At 47.6% G+C, this 18,263-nt stretch overlaps 1 protein-coding gene across 1 annotated transcript; it reads left to right on the forward strand.

Moving 5' to 3' along the window:
- Positions 1–3,028: 3,028 nt before the first annotated feature.
- LOC102460107 (keratin, type II cytoskeletal cochleal-like) lies at positions 3,029–16,852 on the forward strand. Its single transcript, XM_006122689.4, has 9 exons — positions 3,029–3,568; positions 5,274–5,482; positions 8,374–8,434; positions 10,811–10,906; positions 12,411–12,575; positions 13,204–13,329; positions 14,446–14,666; positions 15,599–15,633; positions 15,742–16,852. The coding sequence occupies exons 1-9, from the start codon at positions 3,107–3,109 to the stop codon at positions 15,996–15,998; spliced, it is 1,632 nt and encodes a 543-aa protein (XP_006122751.2). The 5' UTR covers positions 3,029–3,106; the 3' UTR covers positions 15,999–16,852.
- The last annotated feature ends 1,411 nt before the right edge of the window (positions 16,853–18,263 follow it).

Raw genomic sequence — 18,263 nt, forward strand, 5'->3', positions numbered from 1 at the left:
GGGCAGTGATGAATTCCCATATCACTGGCTGACTCGGTCCATTGTCAGGGGGTACATTTGTGTAGCGGTGCGGTAGAGTCGACTGACAACTCTTATTGTACTTTAACAATAAACCTGCCTGGGCGACTTCCATCCTTAACTGACGTGGTCTTTGGGGGCTCGCTTGGAGTCTGCATCACTGTCTGCACAAGCCAACACAACGCACAGAGGAGCAAACGCACACAGCCGAACAGTGATCCTGGCGAGAGCGGTCCGGACACCACCGGTGAATCCTGACTCCTCTGGCAATGTACTTGGAAGTCTAATTCTCTCAGCAGTTTCCATGAGACTGGCCCTGAGCAGAGGTGGAATTATTCATTGCTGCTCATATTTTCCTTCTAGCAGTTACAGCCCAAGAGACAGAGTTAAACTGATGGTGTCGTTGTAATGTTTGGTGGGACTGTTCCCTCTTTGTGCATGCTGCCTTTCCGACTGTTCCAGCCAAGGCCGCTGCAGCTGTTTGCTTGTTTCTTTGTTGTTCTTAACAATGCCCTGAAATCAGGGCTGGGCTAGATGTGGCCCGAGGGCCCAGCTAACACCGATCCAGCCCACGGCCTGCATCTGGCCGCTTTCTATTTATATCAGGATCCTGTGTAAATGGCTCCCGGCTCCCCGTCGCGGTGCTATCCAAGGAGCGGCGAGGCCACGAGACATGGGCTCTTTAATTCCTGCTGCGACTGCATGGCTTGGGAAGTGCTTGGGGTTGCTGCTGCTATTTAAAGGGCTCCCAAGTGCAGCCACCCCGGGCGGCTGGTAGCAATGGGGCCAGGAGACACAAGCCCTTTGCTGTGTTTTTAATTCAAAGCCTTTGTCCGCTGACAACTCTGGGGGGAGGCTAGTCCCATTCCCCCGCCTTATCTGCCCCAGGCCCTGCCCCTTCCTCCCCAGGCTCTGCCCTTTCTGCCTCAAGCCCTGCCCCTCCTGATCCAGGCTCCGCCATATCTGCCACAGGCCCCTCCCCTTCCTCTGCAGGCTCCGCCCTATCTGTCTCAGTCCCCGCCCCTTCCACCCCAGGCTCTGCCCTTTCTGCCCAAGGCCCTGCCCCTCCTGATCTAGGCTCTGCCACATCTGCCACAGGCCCCTCCCCTTCCTCTGCAGGCTCCGCCCTTTCTGCCCCAGGCTCCGCCCCTTCCAGGGGTGGAGCCAGCACATGACCATCTACCAACATTCACTAAGTGGCCCGTCCTGCAAAAATGATTGCCCACCCCTGCCTGAAATTTGCGCTGTGCATTTTTAGCGATGATCAGCTTTGCTCCCCTCCTACCTTTAGCTTCGTGATGGTCTGATCAGTATCAGAGTCAATTCCCCAGAAGGCCAACCTCACTAGCTTGCCTTCTGGGAGACGAAGGTGAGGTGCCCTGCACGGGACTCATACAATGCCAGCTGCAACTCCAGTGGCTAACTCCAGCAGATATTCCAGAGACAAACTGGAGTCGAGTCGCCGTGTCATGCCGTGGGCTTCCGTGGAATCCCTCTGGGTAGATATGGGTGGACACGAGCAATGGGCAGGACTAAATCCCAGCTCTACAGCTGGTCATGAGCGCTAACGGCCACCCAACCTACATCCCTTGCACACCTGAAGCCCCATCCGCCACACCAGCCCAAGACGTGCTGTGTGGAACCATGGGGCCTCTCGGCCGTGGCTGCTGAGTGCAGGGGCGGCTTCTTACTCCCACCCTCTGTGATGTAGTGGGGGTGCTGTTACAGTCACTACTGTAGAGTGTGTGTGTGTGTGTTTGTGTACCTCAGTTTCCCCTCCGCCCCTGCAGCTCTCTGAATGAGGGGGGAGAGGCCAGGCATGACTCACTGTGGAAGTATGTGAGTGTCTCACCTCCTGGGGACCAGATGACAAGAGATACCCCTTGGTTCTGGGAGCAGGACAATGCAGGAGCCTGGGGGGCTGAGGGACCCCGCCACACCATCACACCCCCATAATGGTGGGGCAAGGGGAGAAGGGTGGTGGAGCCCCATTTCTGCCCCAGCTCCTCACCTGCCAGGGGAGCTGCCAGGCCACGATGGGGTGACGTCCTGACACCCCAGGGCGATGCCAAGTCAGCTATGACCGGCACTCACCCGTCTGTGTCGATTCGGCAGGCGTGGGCAGGGCTGGTTCAGACAAGCCGGTTGTCCCACGGTCATTCCGTGTCCACGATGATCAACCCGCGAGAGACCAAGGGGAAGCTAATTTTGTGGCTTTCGTTCTACCGCAGGTGCCGGCTGACTAATACACGTCTCAGGGCCTCGAGTCCAGTCCTGAGAGATGCTGAGCTCCCCCCAGGCCGGCCGACGGGGGTTGGCAACTACAGCGTCCAGGGAAAGGTGCTTCTCCCCTGGCCCCAAGCAGGGAAAGAGGGCTGGGGGTGTCTTCTCTCTCTGGGGCAGATGGCCCCCCTGCTCCCCAGCCCCACTCTAGAGCACTGATTGCAATGATGAAAAACAAAACTTAGGTGAGCTAAAGAGCCGAGCCATGGCAAGTAAATCCTCTAGTACTAACATAAACCATAAACCACAGGTGCCGGGGTTTTTACAGCCGTACAACACCCGTTCAGAAGCACTCGGAGCCGCTGGTAGAGTTACACCAGACTTACGCTGACATCAGACGCTGACAACACGCTCGATTCCCACGCCTGTGCGGGTGACTTTAATAAACCAGGTGCATTTTTTCCCACAAGAAAATGACCTCTTTCCCAATTCGGAGCCCATCACAAGAGGGTTTTTGGTGCGTCGCTTCCATCCCGGTGATTAAAAAAAGGGAGTTTTGCAAATGCGGGTTTTATAGAGCTGGGCTCCCCGGCGATGAAACCGGACTGTCTTTGAATAATGTAACGGCAGGTGCATTTCAGTATCGCTCTAGTTCTTGCTCAATGAAAAGTGCAGTGTGGGGCTCACACCCCAAGCTCATAAACAGCCTCGTTAACTGGCCCAGGCCCGTTCTCCGAACAGAATAAAAGGCCCAGCCATCGAGTGAGATGTCAGAGGGAGCCACGCTTGGCTTCTTTTCATTCTGCTGCCTTGCTGAAGCATTTCTTTTTGCCGTCTGCCGTCCTTCCTCTTCCACTCTGCCGCCATGTCTTGCCGGTCCTATCACGTTTGCTCGGGAGGTGGCGGGGTCCGGAGTTTCAGTTCATCCTCGGCTGTCATGCCAAGAAGCGTAAAGCACTATAGTGTCAGCACGGTCTCCTCTCGGGGGGGCGGTAGCATGGGCTATAGAGGCCTGGGGTACTTCGGCAGCCGAAGTCTCAGCGGCTCGGCCTCCGGCAAATCCCGAATGGCCGTGGGGAGCTGTCGTTCGGCGCGCTACGGTGTCGGGAGTGCGGGTCTCGCCTATGGCTATGGCGGAGCTGGCTTTGGCTACCGAGCGGGCGGCAGCGGGGGGCCGTGTCCACCCCCCATCACGCCCGTCCACGTCAACCCACATCTCCTGCAGCCCCTCAAAATCGAGATCGACCCCAACGTGCAGTCGGTGAAATATCAGGAGAAAGAGCAGATCAAATGCCTCAACAACAAATTCGCTTCGTTCATTGACAAGGTGAGATGGGCGGGCGCCACCTTCGCCCCTTGCCACCGGAGTGGGAGACGCAACTAGCGCAGGCCATTCAAAGATGAAGCCTGAGATTTCCTACCATTTTTAGGCGTCCAAAATGTCCAAGGGATTTGGGGTTCCCAAATCTTAGCCTAAAATTACAGTGAGGCCATGTCTATTCTTTCTGGCAGATAGATGCTCCAGAGGTCAATCTTCTGGCGTTCGATTTAGTGGGTCTAGTATAGACCCACTAAATCAAACACTGAGGGCAGCTCTGGCCTGCATCTGTACTCCTCGCAGTCACAAGGAAACCTGATGGGAGTGTTTGTTTCCATCAGCCTCTGTAGACGGAGCTTGGTCCTGCCTTGAGGGCGGGGGGCTGGACTCGATGACCTCTCGAGGTCCCTTCCAGTCCTATTATTCTATGATTCTATGATTCTATGTGGACAGCACAGAAATGTGGAATTAAGATACACTGATTGCAGCTATGCCATTAACGTAGCTGGAGCTGCGTATCTTAAGTTGACCTCTTGCTGTAGAGTAGATCAAGCTTTAGGGGCTAATTCTCATTTACACTAAGACCACTCTGCATAACGCCAGCGATGCAAAGGGGCCTTACTGGGGGATGTGAATATGCTATTTAAGCGGGACACAGTGGTTCGAACGTAAATAAGAATCAGATTCCAAGTTGCTAATGTAAATTTTAGACAGCCCCGTGTTTGCTCTCACACCAGTTCCACACCAGCATAACTGTGTCGATTTCAGCGGCGTTACTTCCGATTTACACTGGGGTGAGAGGATGTCTTGGCTTTGTGCTTTTTCAACAATGTTATCAGCCAATTTGTACACGTCGCTTTCTCTGTAATGAATTGATCTATTTCTCACGTATAACAGTTCTAGCAGATTTACCCAGCATTCCTCAGGTCCGTAATTTGGGAATTCCATCTAAGTGTGTTTTGTTTCTTCATCCCTAGAAACTCTTCTCATCTGCTATGTTTTAACAAAAAAGGGCTATAGTCAATTAGGTTACCAATAGTTTTCAAACCTTAAGCTTTGATCTAGCTGTGCCAAAAAAGATCACTACTCCAAATTTCTGTGTGTTATCGTTTTTCTAAACAGTTTCTTGAGAAACAATCCTAGTCCACGTCCATCCTATTTTTCTGACTCAGTCTCTTTCAACTTTCACGCGGTTATGTCAATTTTGAGCATTTTCTTTGTTTTGGTGATTCAGCCTGGTTTTATGAGAAGCAGTCCCATTCCAAGCACATCCCGTTTTCCTGGCACAACCAAACCCACACGTTGCTTTAAGTTAGAAGAGGAAGCTGTATACCAACTGTGGTGGTCCGAACTCTGGCTGTTTAGGAGGAGTTCCTGATCAAACAGACAGACAAAATCTCTAAAATATATGGATGTTTTAGAATAACCTTGTTTAGAAAGAGATGGCCTCAGAATTATACATTTGTGGGGGGTTTTCCATTTCTCTGTCTAATGTCTTTGGTTTCTCATGTTGCTGATTCTGGGGAATCCAGTCTGGCAGTAACATCAAAGATTTCATAGATGGCAAAGCCAGAAGGGACCAGCTTCGGTAGAATACAAGCCATAGGACTTCCTTGAATTCGTTCCTGTCTGAACCACTTGTTCCTAATTGTTTCCGGTCTAACACTCCGGTAGGTTTTGAATGCTTCAAAGCAAACTTCCTTTTGGGATTCAGGTCCGATTCCTGGAGCAGCAGAACAAGGTGCTGGAGACCAAGTGGAACCTTTTGCGGGAACAAAAATGCTACCAGAGCAACATGGAGCCCATGTTTGAAGCTTATATCAATAACATGAAAAGGCAGCTGGAGACTCTGGGATTCGACCGAGCTAAGCTGGAGACAGATCTGAGCAACATACAGGACGTGTTGGAGGATTACAAGAGAAAGTAAGTAACACGACGCAGTTTAATAATAGGTTGTTAAAGTAATGTCTCCAAACATGCATGCACTGTTGTTAGAACCCTGACTCACCGCTATCCAAAAGGGTGGAGAGGCTTTGGACTACAGGCAGGCTGTATCAGATACACCTTTTCCATGGGAGACGCCTACATTACTACCCAGTGGTGCAAAGATTCTGCGGCCCCGCCCCCCATAAAAAAAGCAACAGTCGTTCTGCGACATGAGTGTTGTGAGCCAGACATGAGAAATCATTCTTCTGCTCAGCTCTGCTCTGATTAGACCTCGGTTGGAGTCTCGTGTCCAGTTCTGGGCACCGCATTGCAGGAAAGATGTGGAGAAAATGGAGAAGGTCCAGAGAAGAGCAACAAAAACAATCAAAGGTCGAGAGAACATGACCAAGTTGGGAAGACTGAAAGAATTGGGCTTGTTTAGTTTGGAAAGCAGAAGACTGAGAGGGGACATAATTACAGCTTTCAAGTACCTAAAAGGGTGTTACAAGGAGGAGGGAGAAAAACGGTTCTCCTTGGTCTCTGAGGGTAGGACAAGCAGCAAGGGTCTTAAACTGCCACAAGGGAGGTTTAGGTTGGGCATTAGGAAAAAATGTTCTCACTGGTTAAACACTGGATTAAATAGCGTAGATGTCCTACCCGTTTTTGTTGCCTTTCTCCACACTTTTCCCAATCCGAAGATCGTTTTTTTCTAAGCTGGAGCAGCTAGCGTGACACATGGGAGTCAAGGTGCGGCCATACTGGGGATGTGTAGCGGGGCATTATGATATTTTCAGGTTTATTAGCCATTCCTTGTCTCTGCTGAAAAGCTGCACCTTGGGAACTAGCTGGAGAACTCGAAGTTTGTCAATATGTTATTTATTCTGCACCTTTTTATAGTGACAGTACCTGGCGCAATGAAATCTTTCTCCTGGAGCCCCTGAGGTGTGATTGGAATAATAATAATTCATAATTGCATGTTATTACTTTGGGATAGTTATACATTACACTCTTTGTGGTTATTCATTAAATAGTCGGTTTGAAGAGAACTTTTCAACGTTTTAGCTAAGTAGAGATCTCAGCAGATGCCTCAAGGGTGGATGCACAGAGCCGCCCACAGGGGGAGGTCAAAAGGGGCAGGTGATTGGACTCTTGGCGGCTGCTACCACAACCGTCACAGAGGACGGATCCTGGACAGTGCTGAAGGACTGGCTGAGAAATGCTAAGTCCTCAGCCCCACCCCTTCCCACCCGAGGCTCCTCCCCTTCCACAGGTCAAGAGCCACGCCCCTCCCCTCCTTGCCCAGGGAAGTCTGGTGCCAGCCCACTTGATATGTAAAACCCGGGTTGGAATAATAAGATGTTGTAGCTGAAAACGTCAATTTCACGATACACACACAAACCAATGAAGAAATATTTCCATCAATTTACAGATAGACAAAGTAAGTGAAATCCTACTTGAGAGCTCTTTAAAGGTTGGCTTAATGAAATTTACTTTGTACAGTCTGACGCGTGTTGTTGACTGTCTTTAGTGGTTACCAGGCCTTACGGTTTTGAACATCAATGTCTAGTGTCGTTAAATCATTCTTGTCTGACCCACCCAATCTCTGATATCCTCCCGCCTATAATTTCCTGCACGTGTGAAAATCTAAACAGATAACAATCAAAAATGTGCACGACAGTGGAGATTTAAAACAATACATAGATTCAAATGCCTTACCGTAAAGATCAACGTTTTTTAGTGGAAAGACCAAACTGAGTGATTGGGCAACAAAATGGCAAATGAAATTTAATGTGGATCAATGTAAAGTAATGCACATCGGAAAAAATAACCCCAACTATACGTACAGTATGATGGGGGCTAATTTGACTATGACAAATCAGGAAAGAGATCTTGGAGTTATCGTGGGTAGTTCTCTGAAAACTTCCACACGGCGTGCAACGGCGGTCAAAAAGGCAAATAGGATGTTAGGAATTATTAAGAAAGGGATAGAAAATAAGACACAGAACATCTTACTGCCCCTGTATAAAACTATGGTACGCCCACATCTGGAATACTGTGGACAGATGTGGTCTCCTCACCTCAAAAAAGATATTTTGGCCTTAGAAAGGGTTCAGCAAAGGGCAACTAAAATGATTATGGGTTTGGAGCAGGTCCCATATGAAGAGAGGTTCAAGCGGCTGGGACTTTTCAGGTTAGAAAAGAGGAGACTAAGGGGGGATGTGATAGAGGTCTATAAAATCATGAGTGGTGTGGAGAAGGTGAATAAAGAAAAGTTATTTATTAGTTCCTATAATAGAAGAACTAGAGGACACCAAATGAAGTTAATGGGTAGCAGGTTTTAAACTAATAAAAGAAAATTCTTCTTCACACAGCGTGTAGTCCACCTGTGGAACTCCTTGCCAGAGGAGGCTGTGAAGGCTAGGACTATAACAGAGTTTAAAGAGAAGCTAGATAATTTCATGGAGGTTAGGTCCATAAAAGGCTATTAGCCAGGGGATAGAAATGGTGTCCCTGGCCTCTGTTTGTCAGAGGCTGGAGAAGAATGGCACGAGACAAATTGCTTGGTCATTGCCTTCGGTCTACCCCCTCTGGGGCACCTGGTGCTGGCCACTGTCAGCAGACAGGCTACTGGGCTAGATGGACCTTTGGTCTGACCCAGTACGGCCATTCTTATGTTCTTATGACAAAAACAGCAAAATCTTCAAATGCAGAAAATATGCTACAGCAACTGGCCGAGTTCACCAAAACATCTGCCGCTGTTCTGGAATTGCAAAATGCACTCCGTTTTGGGAGGTTTTTTTTGAGAGTGTGTGGATGTGTTTTAGATCCACAATGTTTTCTCAACCGAACAACTGAACAAAAAAGAATCCTCTCTCTTTCCCCCTCAGATATGAAGAGGAATGCAGCCGCCGGACCTGTGCTGAGAATGAGTTTGTCGTACTAAAGAAGGTGAGCTATGCACCGACAGCGAACTACCTCAAAAACGCCCACTGCCCAAATTTCAAGAGGCGCACAGATGACACATATTGCTTTTTAACTCATTTGAAGGGAAAACAATGCACAGCTCATGTTTCCGCACAAGTAGAGCTGGGATGGGGGAAAGCAATTCAGCAACTGAATTGTTGAAATTTCACTTATTTCATCCTGAAAAAACGTAAAAAATGTTTCAAGTTGTTTTTCCATTTTTAACCACCTGAAAAAGAATTTGTGAAATGGTGGTTAGAGGTGAAAAAAAAATTCAGGTATACCTATGTGACTTTGGAGACCAGTATCTTTAAAGATATTTAGGTACTTAACTCCCGAGGGTATTGCTTGCATCAGACTCACCTAGGTGATTTTTAAAAATCTCACTAGACATATTATCTGCAACTCTAGGTATCGAAATACCTAACCATGTGTCTCATTGGAAGACAGTCGCATTTAGATTCCTAAGGCCTTGTCTATACTTATGGAGGATCGACACTCCAAAGATCGATCTTCCAGAGTTTGATTTAGAGGGTCTAGTAAGGACCCACTAAATCGAATGCTGAGGGCACCCCTATCAACCCTGGTACTCCTCATAGTCACAAAGAGTAAGGGAAGTCAATGGGAGAAATCAACTTCTCATTGTGGGGCCGACCCAGAAAATCAATGTAAAGTATCACTTTAGCTATGCAATTCTTATAGCTGGAGTTGCGTACCTTACATCTATTTTCTCCCCCAGCTTAGACCAGGCCTAAATGTCTATGTCACTTTTCAAAATGTCGTTTGTGCCTCTACACCACTTGGTTGTTTTGAAAATATTATCTTACAGTCTTTGTCCGTTAGAGGTTGTGAAGTTGTATATTTCATAGAAACTCTAATTTCTCTTATCAGAGGCATTTAAGGCCAGATTTTCAAAATTGCACAGCACGATTGCTGGATGATTAATGCATTTGTTGGTTTGCTGGCAATTCTGAAAAACCTGGGAGAAAAAAATTGTTTCAGGTTGAACCAAAATTTCACTTTGATTGTGAGCATTTAAAAATGGTTTTAATGCTTTTCTGGTACAATTAAAGGATATGTTGAAACAAAAAGGCCTTGTGAAGCAAAAAATGAAAACCTTGCCTTCTGAAAATGTCAAAATGAGGCATTTTAATTTTAGGAGCGTTTTTGTTTACTAAGAACAATTTGATGAAACCAGCATGAAGCCAAAAATGATTTTGGTGTCACTGAATCTGCTTTTTTCACTCCAGAAAAGCTTCATTCAGAAAATTTCATACTCAGCAGGTGGAAGCGTTGACTGCATTTTGGATAATCTGGGTTGAGTTGTTAAACAGGAGCCGAGTTCTTTTGGAAATCACTTTTGAAAATCTCTAACACCTTCTCAAGACCCTGGGGGCTGTGTGTATCTGCCAACCTTTGCAAATTAAACCACTTAGTTAGAATCCGAGGGTGTGTCTAGACTGGTAAGATTTTGCGCAAAAGCAAACGCTTTTGCCCAAAAACTTGCCAGCTGTCTACACTGGCTGTTTGAATTTGCACAAGAACACTGACGATCTAATGTAAGATTGTCAGTGTTCTTGTGCAAATACACTAACGCTCCCGCTCGGGAAAAAGCCCTCTTGCGCAAATGTTTTTGCACAAGAGGGCCAGTGTAGACAGGGAAGAACCGTTTTGCACAAAAAAGCCCCGGTGGCGAAAATGACCACGGGGGCTTTCTTGTGCAAAATCACATCTAGACTGGCCATGGATGCTTTTGCACAAAAGCATCCGTGCCAATCTAGATGCTCTTTTGCGCAAATGCTTTTAATGGAAAAACTTTTCCGTTAAAAGTATTTCCGCAAAATCATGCCAGTCTAGACCCAGCTCCACAGTATGGATTTTCAAACATATTCGCTCCCCAACTCCCATCGACTTCCAAAAGCAATTAGATGCCCTTTGAACCTTTTTAAAATCTCCCACTAGCTGCCTGGTTTTCCCCTGGTTCGATCATTCTGATTGTCGATGTAACAGACCATTTGGCTGGTCGATGGAAGTGACCTATTTATCGTCCTTTCTAATGTCTAGTGATTTTTTTAGCTGTAAAAATATAGTCGGAAAGAATAAATTAACGTGTAACACCGACAGAGCCAGTGCGATCGAATCTGTGACCTTAGGAGTTCAAGCCACATGACCTAAAAGCCAGCAGGCTCTTAGCTAAGGCTGTAGTGGTCTCAAGCCTTCTGGGTCACGTATGGAAAAATTAAACTGCTTAGTGGTGACAATCCAGGGGACTGAGTTATTCACCCGACTTTGCTCTAGCATGAACCAAAATGTCTTATCGGCAATTAGAACTTCTCTCACTGGGCTTCCAATCCTCCACAGGACGTGGACTGTGCCTACATGAACAAGGCCGAACTGGAAGCCAGGGCGGATTCCCTCATCAACGAAATCGACTTCTTGAGATGCGTGTATGAAGAGGTAATGCCATTTCGCACGCCAGTTGGCCTTTTATGAGGAAAAGGAAAACAAGGAATGCTGGTATTTTCCAATGGGTTTTATGAGAGAATGGCAAAATTCATGGGGATTTGGGGGCTACGCTCCCTAAGGCCAGGTCTACACTACTGGAGAAAGGTCTCAGAGGAATAGCCGTGTTAGTCTGAAGTGGGTTTTACCCACAAAAACGTATGCCCTAATACATCTGTTAGTCTCTAAGGCCTTGTCTCCACTTGCTGAAGGATCAACATTCAGATGATGGATCCTCAGAGGTTCGATTTAGCGGGTCTAGGAAAGACCTGCTAAATCGAATGCTGATGCCATCCCCATCCCAAGGAGTAAGGGAAGTCGAAGGGAGGATTTCTCCCATCGAGCTCCCACTGTGGGGCTGCCACAAAACATTGGTGCATGGTACACCAACTCCAGCTACGCAATTCACGTGGCTGGAGTTGCGTATCTTATCTCACCAGTGTAGACCTGGCCGAAGGTGCCACAAGACTCCTCGTTATTGGTACTACCAGAGAAAGTTGACCTAAGATACGCAACTCCAGCTATGAGAATAGTGTTGTTGTAGTCAACATACCTTAGGTCAAATTTCTGCGGCATCCGCGCTGTGGGTGGTCAATGGAAGAAACTTTCTCATCAACTTCCTTGTTCCTCCCAACCTGGTAGAGCACCAGGGTTGAGTGGGGTGCCATCAGTGGTTGATTTAACAGGTCTTTACTAGACCTGCTAAATCAAACCCTGGGAAATCGATCTCCAGAGCATAGATCTTGGGGTAAGTGAAAACAAGCCCTTAGTCTAAGAGTCAAAGAGTTTACAGCCAGACGGGAACACCAGATCATCTAGTTGGACTTCCTGTGTCACCCTAAACTCCACCCAGCTTCCATTGTGTGGAGCCAATGACCTGGATAAGGCTAAATTTTCACAGGTGAATGAAGTACCATGTGCCACAAGCAGGGGGCTGGAGGATCCAGGATGCATCAGTGTCTGCGACCCCGGCCATGGCAGGGAACTGAAATTGGAAAATCTCTTTGGGAGGCTTGGGAAGGTTGATTTCCTGGGCTTTGATTTAGTGGGTCTAGTAAAGACCCACTAAATCAATCGCTGATTGCATCCCTCTCAACTTGGGTATTCTACCCGGGAGTAAGGGAAATTGAAGGGTTTTTCTCATTGGACTCCTGCAGTGGGGACGGTGCAGAAATTTGATCGCACCAGGTGGATATGTTCCTACAGTGACAAACACCTTCTATCAGGCTTATGCTTCAGGGTTTACAGCGATGTAGTTCCAGTGTAGACATGGTATCAATCAAGCTTGCTGGAAAAAGGAAGCTAAAGGGCAGGTCTCACTGAAAATCAGGTGCCTTCAAATCATAAATCCTCCATTTTAGATTAAACCTGAAACTACGAAACAGGTAGAAAGTAGAAAACGGGGGCCAGGAAAGCGCCCTCGAGAGCAAACGCCTGATGAATTTCATGTCTCCTGCAGGAACTTGCTTGCCTCCAAGCATCCATTTTGGACACCTCTGTTGTCGTGCAAATGGACAACAGCCGGGGCCTGAACATGGATGACATTATCGCGGACGTCAAAGCACAGTACGAGGACATTGCCAACAGGAGCCGCGCTGAGGCTGAGTCCTGGTACCAGAGCAAGGTGCGTCCCCCCCAGAGACAACGGGATTCTGGATGGCCCTTCCACAGATCTCCTCGTGGAAATAGTTCAATTCACAGGCATGAGAGAGCACAGAGACCGGAAACGGGCTCTCTGTAATTCAAGAAACCCATGAAATGACAGACTGTGAATGAAATGCATGCTATTACCCAGCCGAAACTGCCTTAAGACAAAGGGGTGTATCTATGCTGGTATGTTTTATCACCAAAACCTGCCTTTTGGTGCCAAAACAGAGAAAGCGTTTGCACTGCCATGCGACTTTTGTTGGGGGAAACACCCAGTTTTGGCAACAAAAAACTTCCAGCCCTGCAGGAGATTTTTGTTTTTTCCCCTCCCTTTATTGTTGACAAAGAGCTAGCATGGACTCTGCTGTTTGTTTTGTGAAGTGAATTGGCTTCCGTATGTATCCCACCATGCCTGCCCTGCTGGCTCTGCTCAGTGTTCTGTGATCTCTGCTGCCCTGCATCCATGCGCCCCTCCCCTTTCAAAGCTCTAGCAAGTGTCTGACAGCTGAGTGAGCTGCTCCATTTGGGGAACATGGAACAAACCATTGGGATGTTCCTGTTCTGCTGGTCAATTTATTATAATTGCTTCTTCTGTCTCCCTTCAGTATGAGGAGCTGAAGGTCACTGCGAGCAAACACTGTGACAACCTGCATAGCACAAAGAATGAGATCATGGAGCTGAACCGAGTGATTCAGAGACTTCATGGAGAACTGGAAAGCGCAAAAGCCCATGTGAGTGTGCGAGGCTGGCCTGGGGGCTACAATGTGTCACTGATAACACACAAATGCTACGTAAAGGGTCCTGGGCTAAGTGGTCATCCAAAACCGCCCCATCATAACAGCTCAGCAGTAAAAAATCTTAATGACAGACAAGGCTGTGCCACTAAACTGTTGTGAGGAACTGCTGTTGCCTAGACTAGTGACCACACCATGGGGGGATAATAGCATACTACTGCTACCAACTAAAAGAGTTAGTTTGTTAACTCAAGTGGTAGAGGCCTGTAGTGTGAAGCTGACACCTAGCTGTCTAAAAAAATCTCAGAGAGGTAGCTGTGTTAGACAGTAAGTTTAAAAACAACGAGTAGCCCTGTAGCACCTTAAAGACTAACCAACATATCTAGAATCAAGAGCTTTCGTGGGCAAAACCCACTTCCTCAGATGACTTGGAATAGAAATAACAGAAACCAAAAAAATCTATATAATGGCAGGAGAAGAAACTGTCAATTGTAAGACCCGTGTTAATGAGGCTAATTAAGTGGACTGAATGTGTCCCATTCATAGGTTCTGATGTGGAAATGTGGATGTTAAAGGCAGGGGAATTGGCTTTGTAATGCGCCAGCTAGTTAATGTCTTTCTTTAGGCCCAGAGTAATGGTGTCAGATCTGCAGAGAAATTCCAGTTCTGCAGACTCTTTCTGTAAGGCTATGTCTACACAGCAGAGTTATTTCAGAATAACTTGACCTGGCAAGCCGTTATTCCAAGATAATGTCGAGCTGGAGGACTTCTTACTCCGACCCTCATTTCACAAGGAGTAAGGGAAATCGGAGGAAGAGTGCTTTTCCTTTGATTTCCTGCTGCGTAGACAGCCCCAAAAGCCAAATTGAGCCATTTCGACTTCAGCTACGCAATTGATGTAGCTGAAGTTGCATCGCTTAATTCGACTTTTTCCCTGCTGTGTAGACGTGCCCTAATTGGTTAGTGACATTTCATTGTAGAAGAACGGCTACTTTTAAATCCATGCTCCAACAGCCTCATGAAGACAGGTCCCACAACTGGCAGATACTTCTCCTGCCGTTATATAGATCCTTCATTTCTGTTATTTAATGAGTTTATGTCCTGTCCCTGCAGCGATGCAAGCTGGAAGGAGCCATCGCAGAGGCTGAAGAGCGAGGAGAGATGGCTCTCAAAGACGCCAAGTGTAAACTGACTGACCTAGAAGCGGCTCTGATGAAAGCCAAGCAGGACCTGGCTTGTCAGCTGCGGGAGTACCAGGAGCTGATGAACGTCAAGCTGGCTCTGGATATCGAGATCGCCACCTACCGCAAGCTGCTGGAAGGGGAGGAGAGCAGGTAGGTTCACAGCAGGAGCCTGCGAATCACTGATCAGGAAAGAATAAAGGTCAATTTCAAATGTCTGTCAAAACGAAGAGCACAACCCAGCAACCCTTTCTCCCAGCGTGAGTCCATCCACTTGCAAGTCACCTTATCCCGTGGGGAAACCGATTGGTGATTTAGAAACCGAGCTCGGAGAAATTCAGCTGAAACTTTTTCCTAGTGAAAAAAAGCAGATTCAGGGTGCCTGGAACATTTGATGAATTCAAGCTAAAATTTCCAAATTATAGATGATTACAAATGACCAATTATTATTATTCAGGCTAAATTTACCAAATTACAACACTTAAAAAAATTAGAGGAAAAATAAAAGGTTTCGGTTTGACATCTTCCAAATGAAATTTCCCATCTGAAATTCCTTTTCGCTTCAAAATGTCGTTTGTTTTCCACAAAAAACTTTTTTGGAAAAATCCAAACCATAGCAAATGAAACCCAGCATTTCGTTTCAAGATGATGGAGACATTTCGTTCCACCTAAAAGAATTTTTCCCTGGACTTTTTCTTCCCTGTTTCAGGTGGACCCCAAATATTTTTTTCTTTATTCTTCAGTTCTGTCATTGACTTAGCAAATCAGTGATTTGCCCAGCTCTGTTTAGGAAGTTTAATCCCTTTTGAAATCATGATCGCTTAGGCTCCTAATGCACTTACCCGTTTTTGAACAATTCACGCACTAGGTCTGTTTGCAGGAGTAGAAGCTGCCCATGCTTGTGCCGAAAAAAAGAAATGAACAGTGTTGGTGTGTGTCCGACAGCCAAATTGCAAGTTTCCTAAGCACAGTCCTTGTTTGCTGCACATACAGCTAATTAATTATACAGCTAATCATAATCAGCACATAGCTAAAACACTTGGTTTCTTACATTTCAAACTTTCTTTGTTTTCTTCTCCTGCTAGGCTCTGTGGAGAAGGTGTTTTCCCTGTCAATGTTTGTAAGTATCAGGAGTTTTCACTTTCTGAGAAGTCCGACATGATGCATCATTTGCAGCAAAAGCCATAAACCGGACCATAATCTCTTGCTTTTTCTTTTTTCCCCCCAGCGGTGTGCAGATCCCAGGGGGGGCTGGTGTGTGAAAGCGACCCCTGCTTCGGCGGCGGCTTCACATCCAGCAGCAGAGCACTCCTCAAAACGGGCGGTGTGGTTAGCAGCGGAGGGGTGTGCGATGCCAGGTTTGGCAGAGGCTTGGGAGATGTGTGTGCACCATGCGTCCCTCCCATTGCGTATAGCACGGGCAGTGGAAGGAGCTCTACTGTCAAATATGTCTCTACCACCAGCTCCTGCAGAACAAAATGTTAAATGAGCACTCCGGAGAGGCCTCGCCTTGTGGCGTCCCTGCTCCCAGCACTAATGTCATTGGGGGATTTTAAAGATGACAGCCCCTTCTGCGTTGCTTGCTGCCTGACGCATTTTTAATTTCTGCGCTGGGTGCTGTTCTTAGGCACCTGTGATTCACAATGAGGAATCCATGCCCTCTGAGTTCGATTGAGCAGGTCTTAACTAGACCCGCATAATCAAGCTCCGGAAGATTGATCACGGCAGTGAAGATGTGGCCTTGGAGACTAACAGATGGATTAGGGCATAAGCTTTTGTGGGTATTCATCTGATAAAGTGGGTTTTACCCACAAAAGCATATGCCCTAATCAACCTGTTGGTCTCTAAGGTGCCACAGGACTCGTTGTTTCTGCAGAAACCGACTAACACAGCCACCCCGCTGAGACTTTGCACCCTGTGATTTAGTTTTACAAAACTGGTCTTCCGACATTTTCCTTCTCCTCCTGGGTTATTGAGAGCTAGCATTGTAACACCCTTTGATTAGAGAGTAGATCGTTAGTATGCTGTATGTATTGAGGAATCCAATCGTTTGTGGAGACATGCAGCTCAGAAAAAGGCCTCCGTGAGACAGGGAAACCCACAGAGTCTCGCAGTTCAGTGCCTTTCCTCCCACCAGCGGGAGCCAGCTATGAATCTGAAGATCTATTGTGTTCCAGCTCCTACAGTGTATTCTGTGTTGTTAGCTAATGGCACCGGTTCACTATGCCCTGACTCATTGTGAAGAGCAAGCCACGGACGTGCAGCTGGTGTCTTAATAACTGCCTGCTGCTGTGACTCTTATTTGCTTCCATCTTTGTTCGATTCCATTTTCCCAATAAACTGAGCAATGGATAAAAATGAGAATTGTAGTTGTTCTAAGAGAGGGACTCTCAGAAATGCTACCATCAGCCCCTGCTTTTACCGCCCCTAACACCATCAGGTCCCCAGGTAAGGGATGATGAGCTATGGAGAGTGGATCAGTTATTAATGAAATACTGGAATCCTGAAATCCAGGTAGCTATCATCACTGCCTTACCGTGACGTGTCCCACCTTGTTTCTGCATGCACGGGCACAGACTGAGCCAAACGGCAAAGCGAAGGCCTGCCAGGCCCCCGAGTGTGGCAGGGGGTCCCCAAAGATGATGTTTGTTCAAGGGAGAAGTGGGCGCTCCAGGAGAGGGAAAGAATTCCAAGGAGCCAGCTTGCTTGGACAAGCATTGTAACACCGTGTGATTGGAAAGAATATTGTCAGTACACCGGAGATACCAAGGAACCGAATCCAATGGGCATAAGGGGAAGGGGAAACAAGATGAAGAGACAGGGAAGGTGAAAGTGAGGGAGTGGGCCTGCTGGTTCAGTGGGGTTAGAGCTGTCCTGGTCCCCATCTCTGGCTCTTTGCTGCCCCCTTGTGGTCATTCTGCAGTAGAACTGTCTCTCCTACCAGACCCCTCCCTTCCCAGAGAACCCCCTATTTATTATTCTTTTTAAACGCCTGCGTTTTCAGCCAATCGAATGGTTTGGGGAGAGCCAGACACCTTGATCATTGAGGGTTGGCCACACTGCGTCTGAGGGCGAAAATAAAGCTTGCCCCCCAGCGATACGTAGCGCATGGGCAACAGTTTGGCAGGGGTTTCAAACCAAGCGCAGAAGGGATGTTGGCTCCATTCGGGGCTCTTCCATCCATTGAAATAGCAGCAGCGGTTGATCTAGTCTCAACTCTTCTTTTGTTAAGCAACACCGGCAACTTGGCCAGCCTGCTGCGGTCGACCACAACCCGGGGGAAGATGTTTGCACAGCAAAGCTGTATTGTAAAAACCGTTTGGGAGGAATCGTCCCGATATCCTTGCCGACATATTTCACTAGGCATTTTTCACACTTTGCGGATAGGGGCATAGAAAAAGACACCACCATGCCAACCAGATTAAATGCACCCCGCCATATCCTGCAATCGCGGGTGGTGGGTAAAATAGGCAAGGGAAGGCGTTGCCTTTCCAACATTGCTTGGCCGAGGCGGAGGGCTGGGGACACAGCACGGCAGCCCTGGCTCTCCAGGTGGCCAAAAGGATCAGGCTTAAGAGCTGGGGTTGGGTGGGGCTTGGCTGGGGGGAAGGTTGTGGAAGGGGCGTGATCGCAGGGGAAAGGTGTGGCTTCAGGCAGAAGGGGCGGGGTTAGTGCTTACCTTTCCCAGCCACCCCTGCCCCGAGCCTTCCACAACCCAGGTGCCCTTTGCGGTGGGCTTAGGGGGAGATG

Source organism: Pelodiscus sinensis, chromosome 19, assembly GCF_049634645.1.
Source record: "Pelodiscus sinensis isolate JC-2024 chromosome 19, ASM4963464v1, whole genome shotgun sequence".
NCBI lineage: Eukaryota > Metazoa > Chordata > Testudines > Trionychidae > Pelodiscus > Pelodiscus sinensis.

What these genes read in the sequence shown, in the direction of transcription:
- LOC102460107 (XM_006122689.4), top strand. Translation starts at nt 3,107, where the DNA reads ATGTCTTGCCGGTCCTATCACGTTTGCTCGGGAGGTGGCGGGGTCCGG. An exon ending in TTGGAGGATTACAAGAGAAA is followed by an intron (nt 5,483 to 8,373) that starts GTAAGTAACACG and finishes TTTCCCCCTCAG; the next exon opens with ATATGAAGAGGAATGCAGCC. An exon ending in CTGGAAGGGGAGGAGAGCAG is followed by an intron (nt 14,667 to 15,598) that starts GTAGGTTCACAG and finishes TTCTCCTGCTAG; the next exon opens with GCTCTGTGGAGAAGGTGTTT.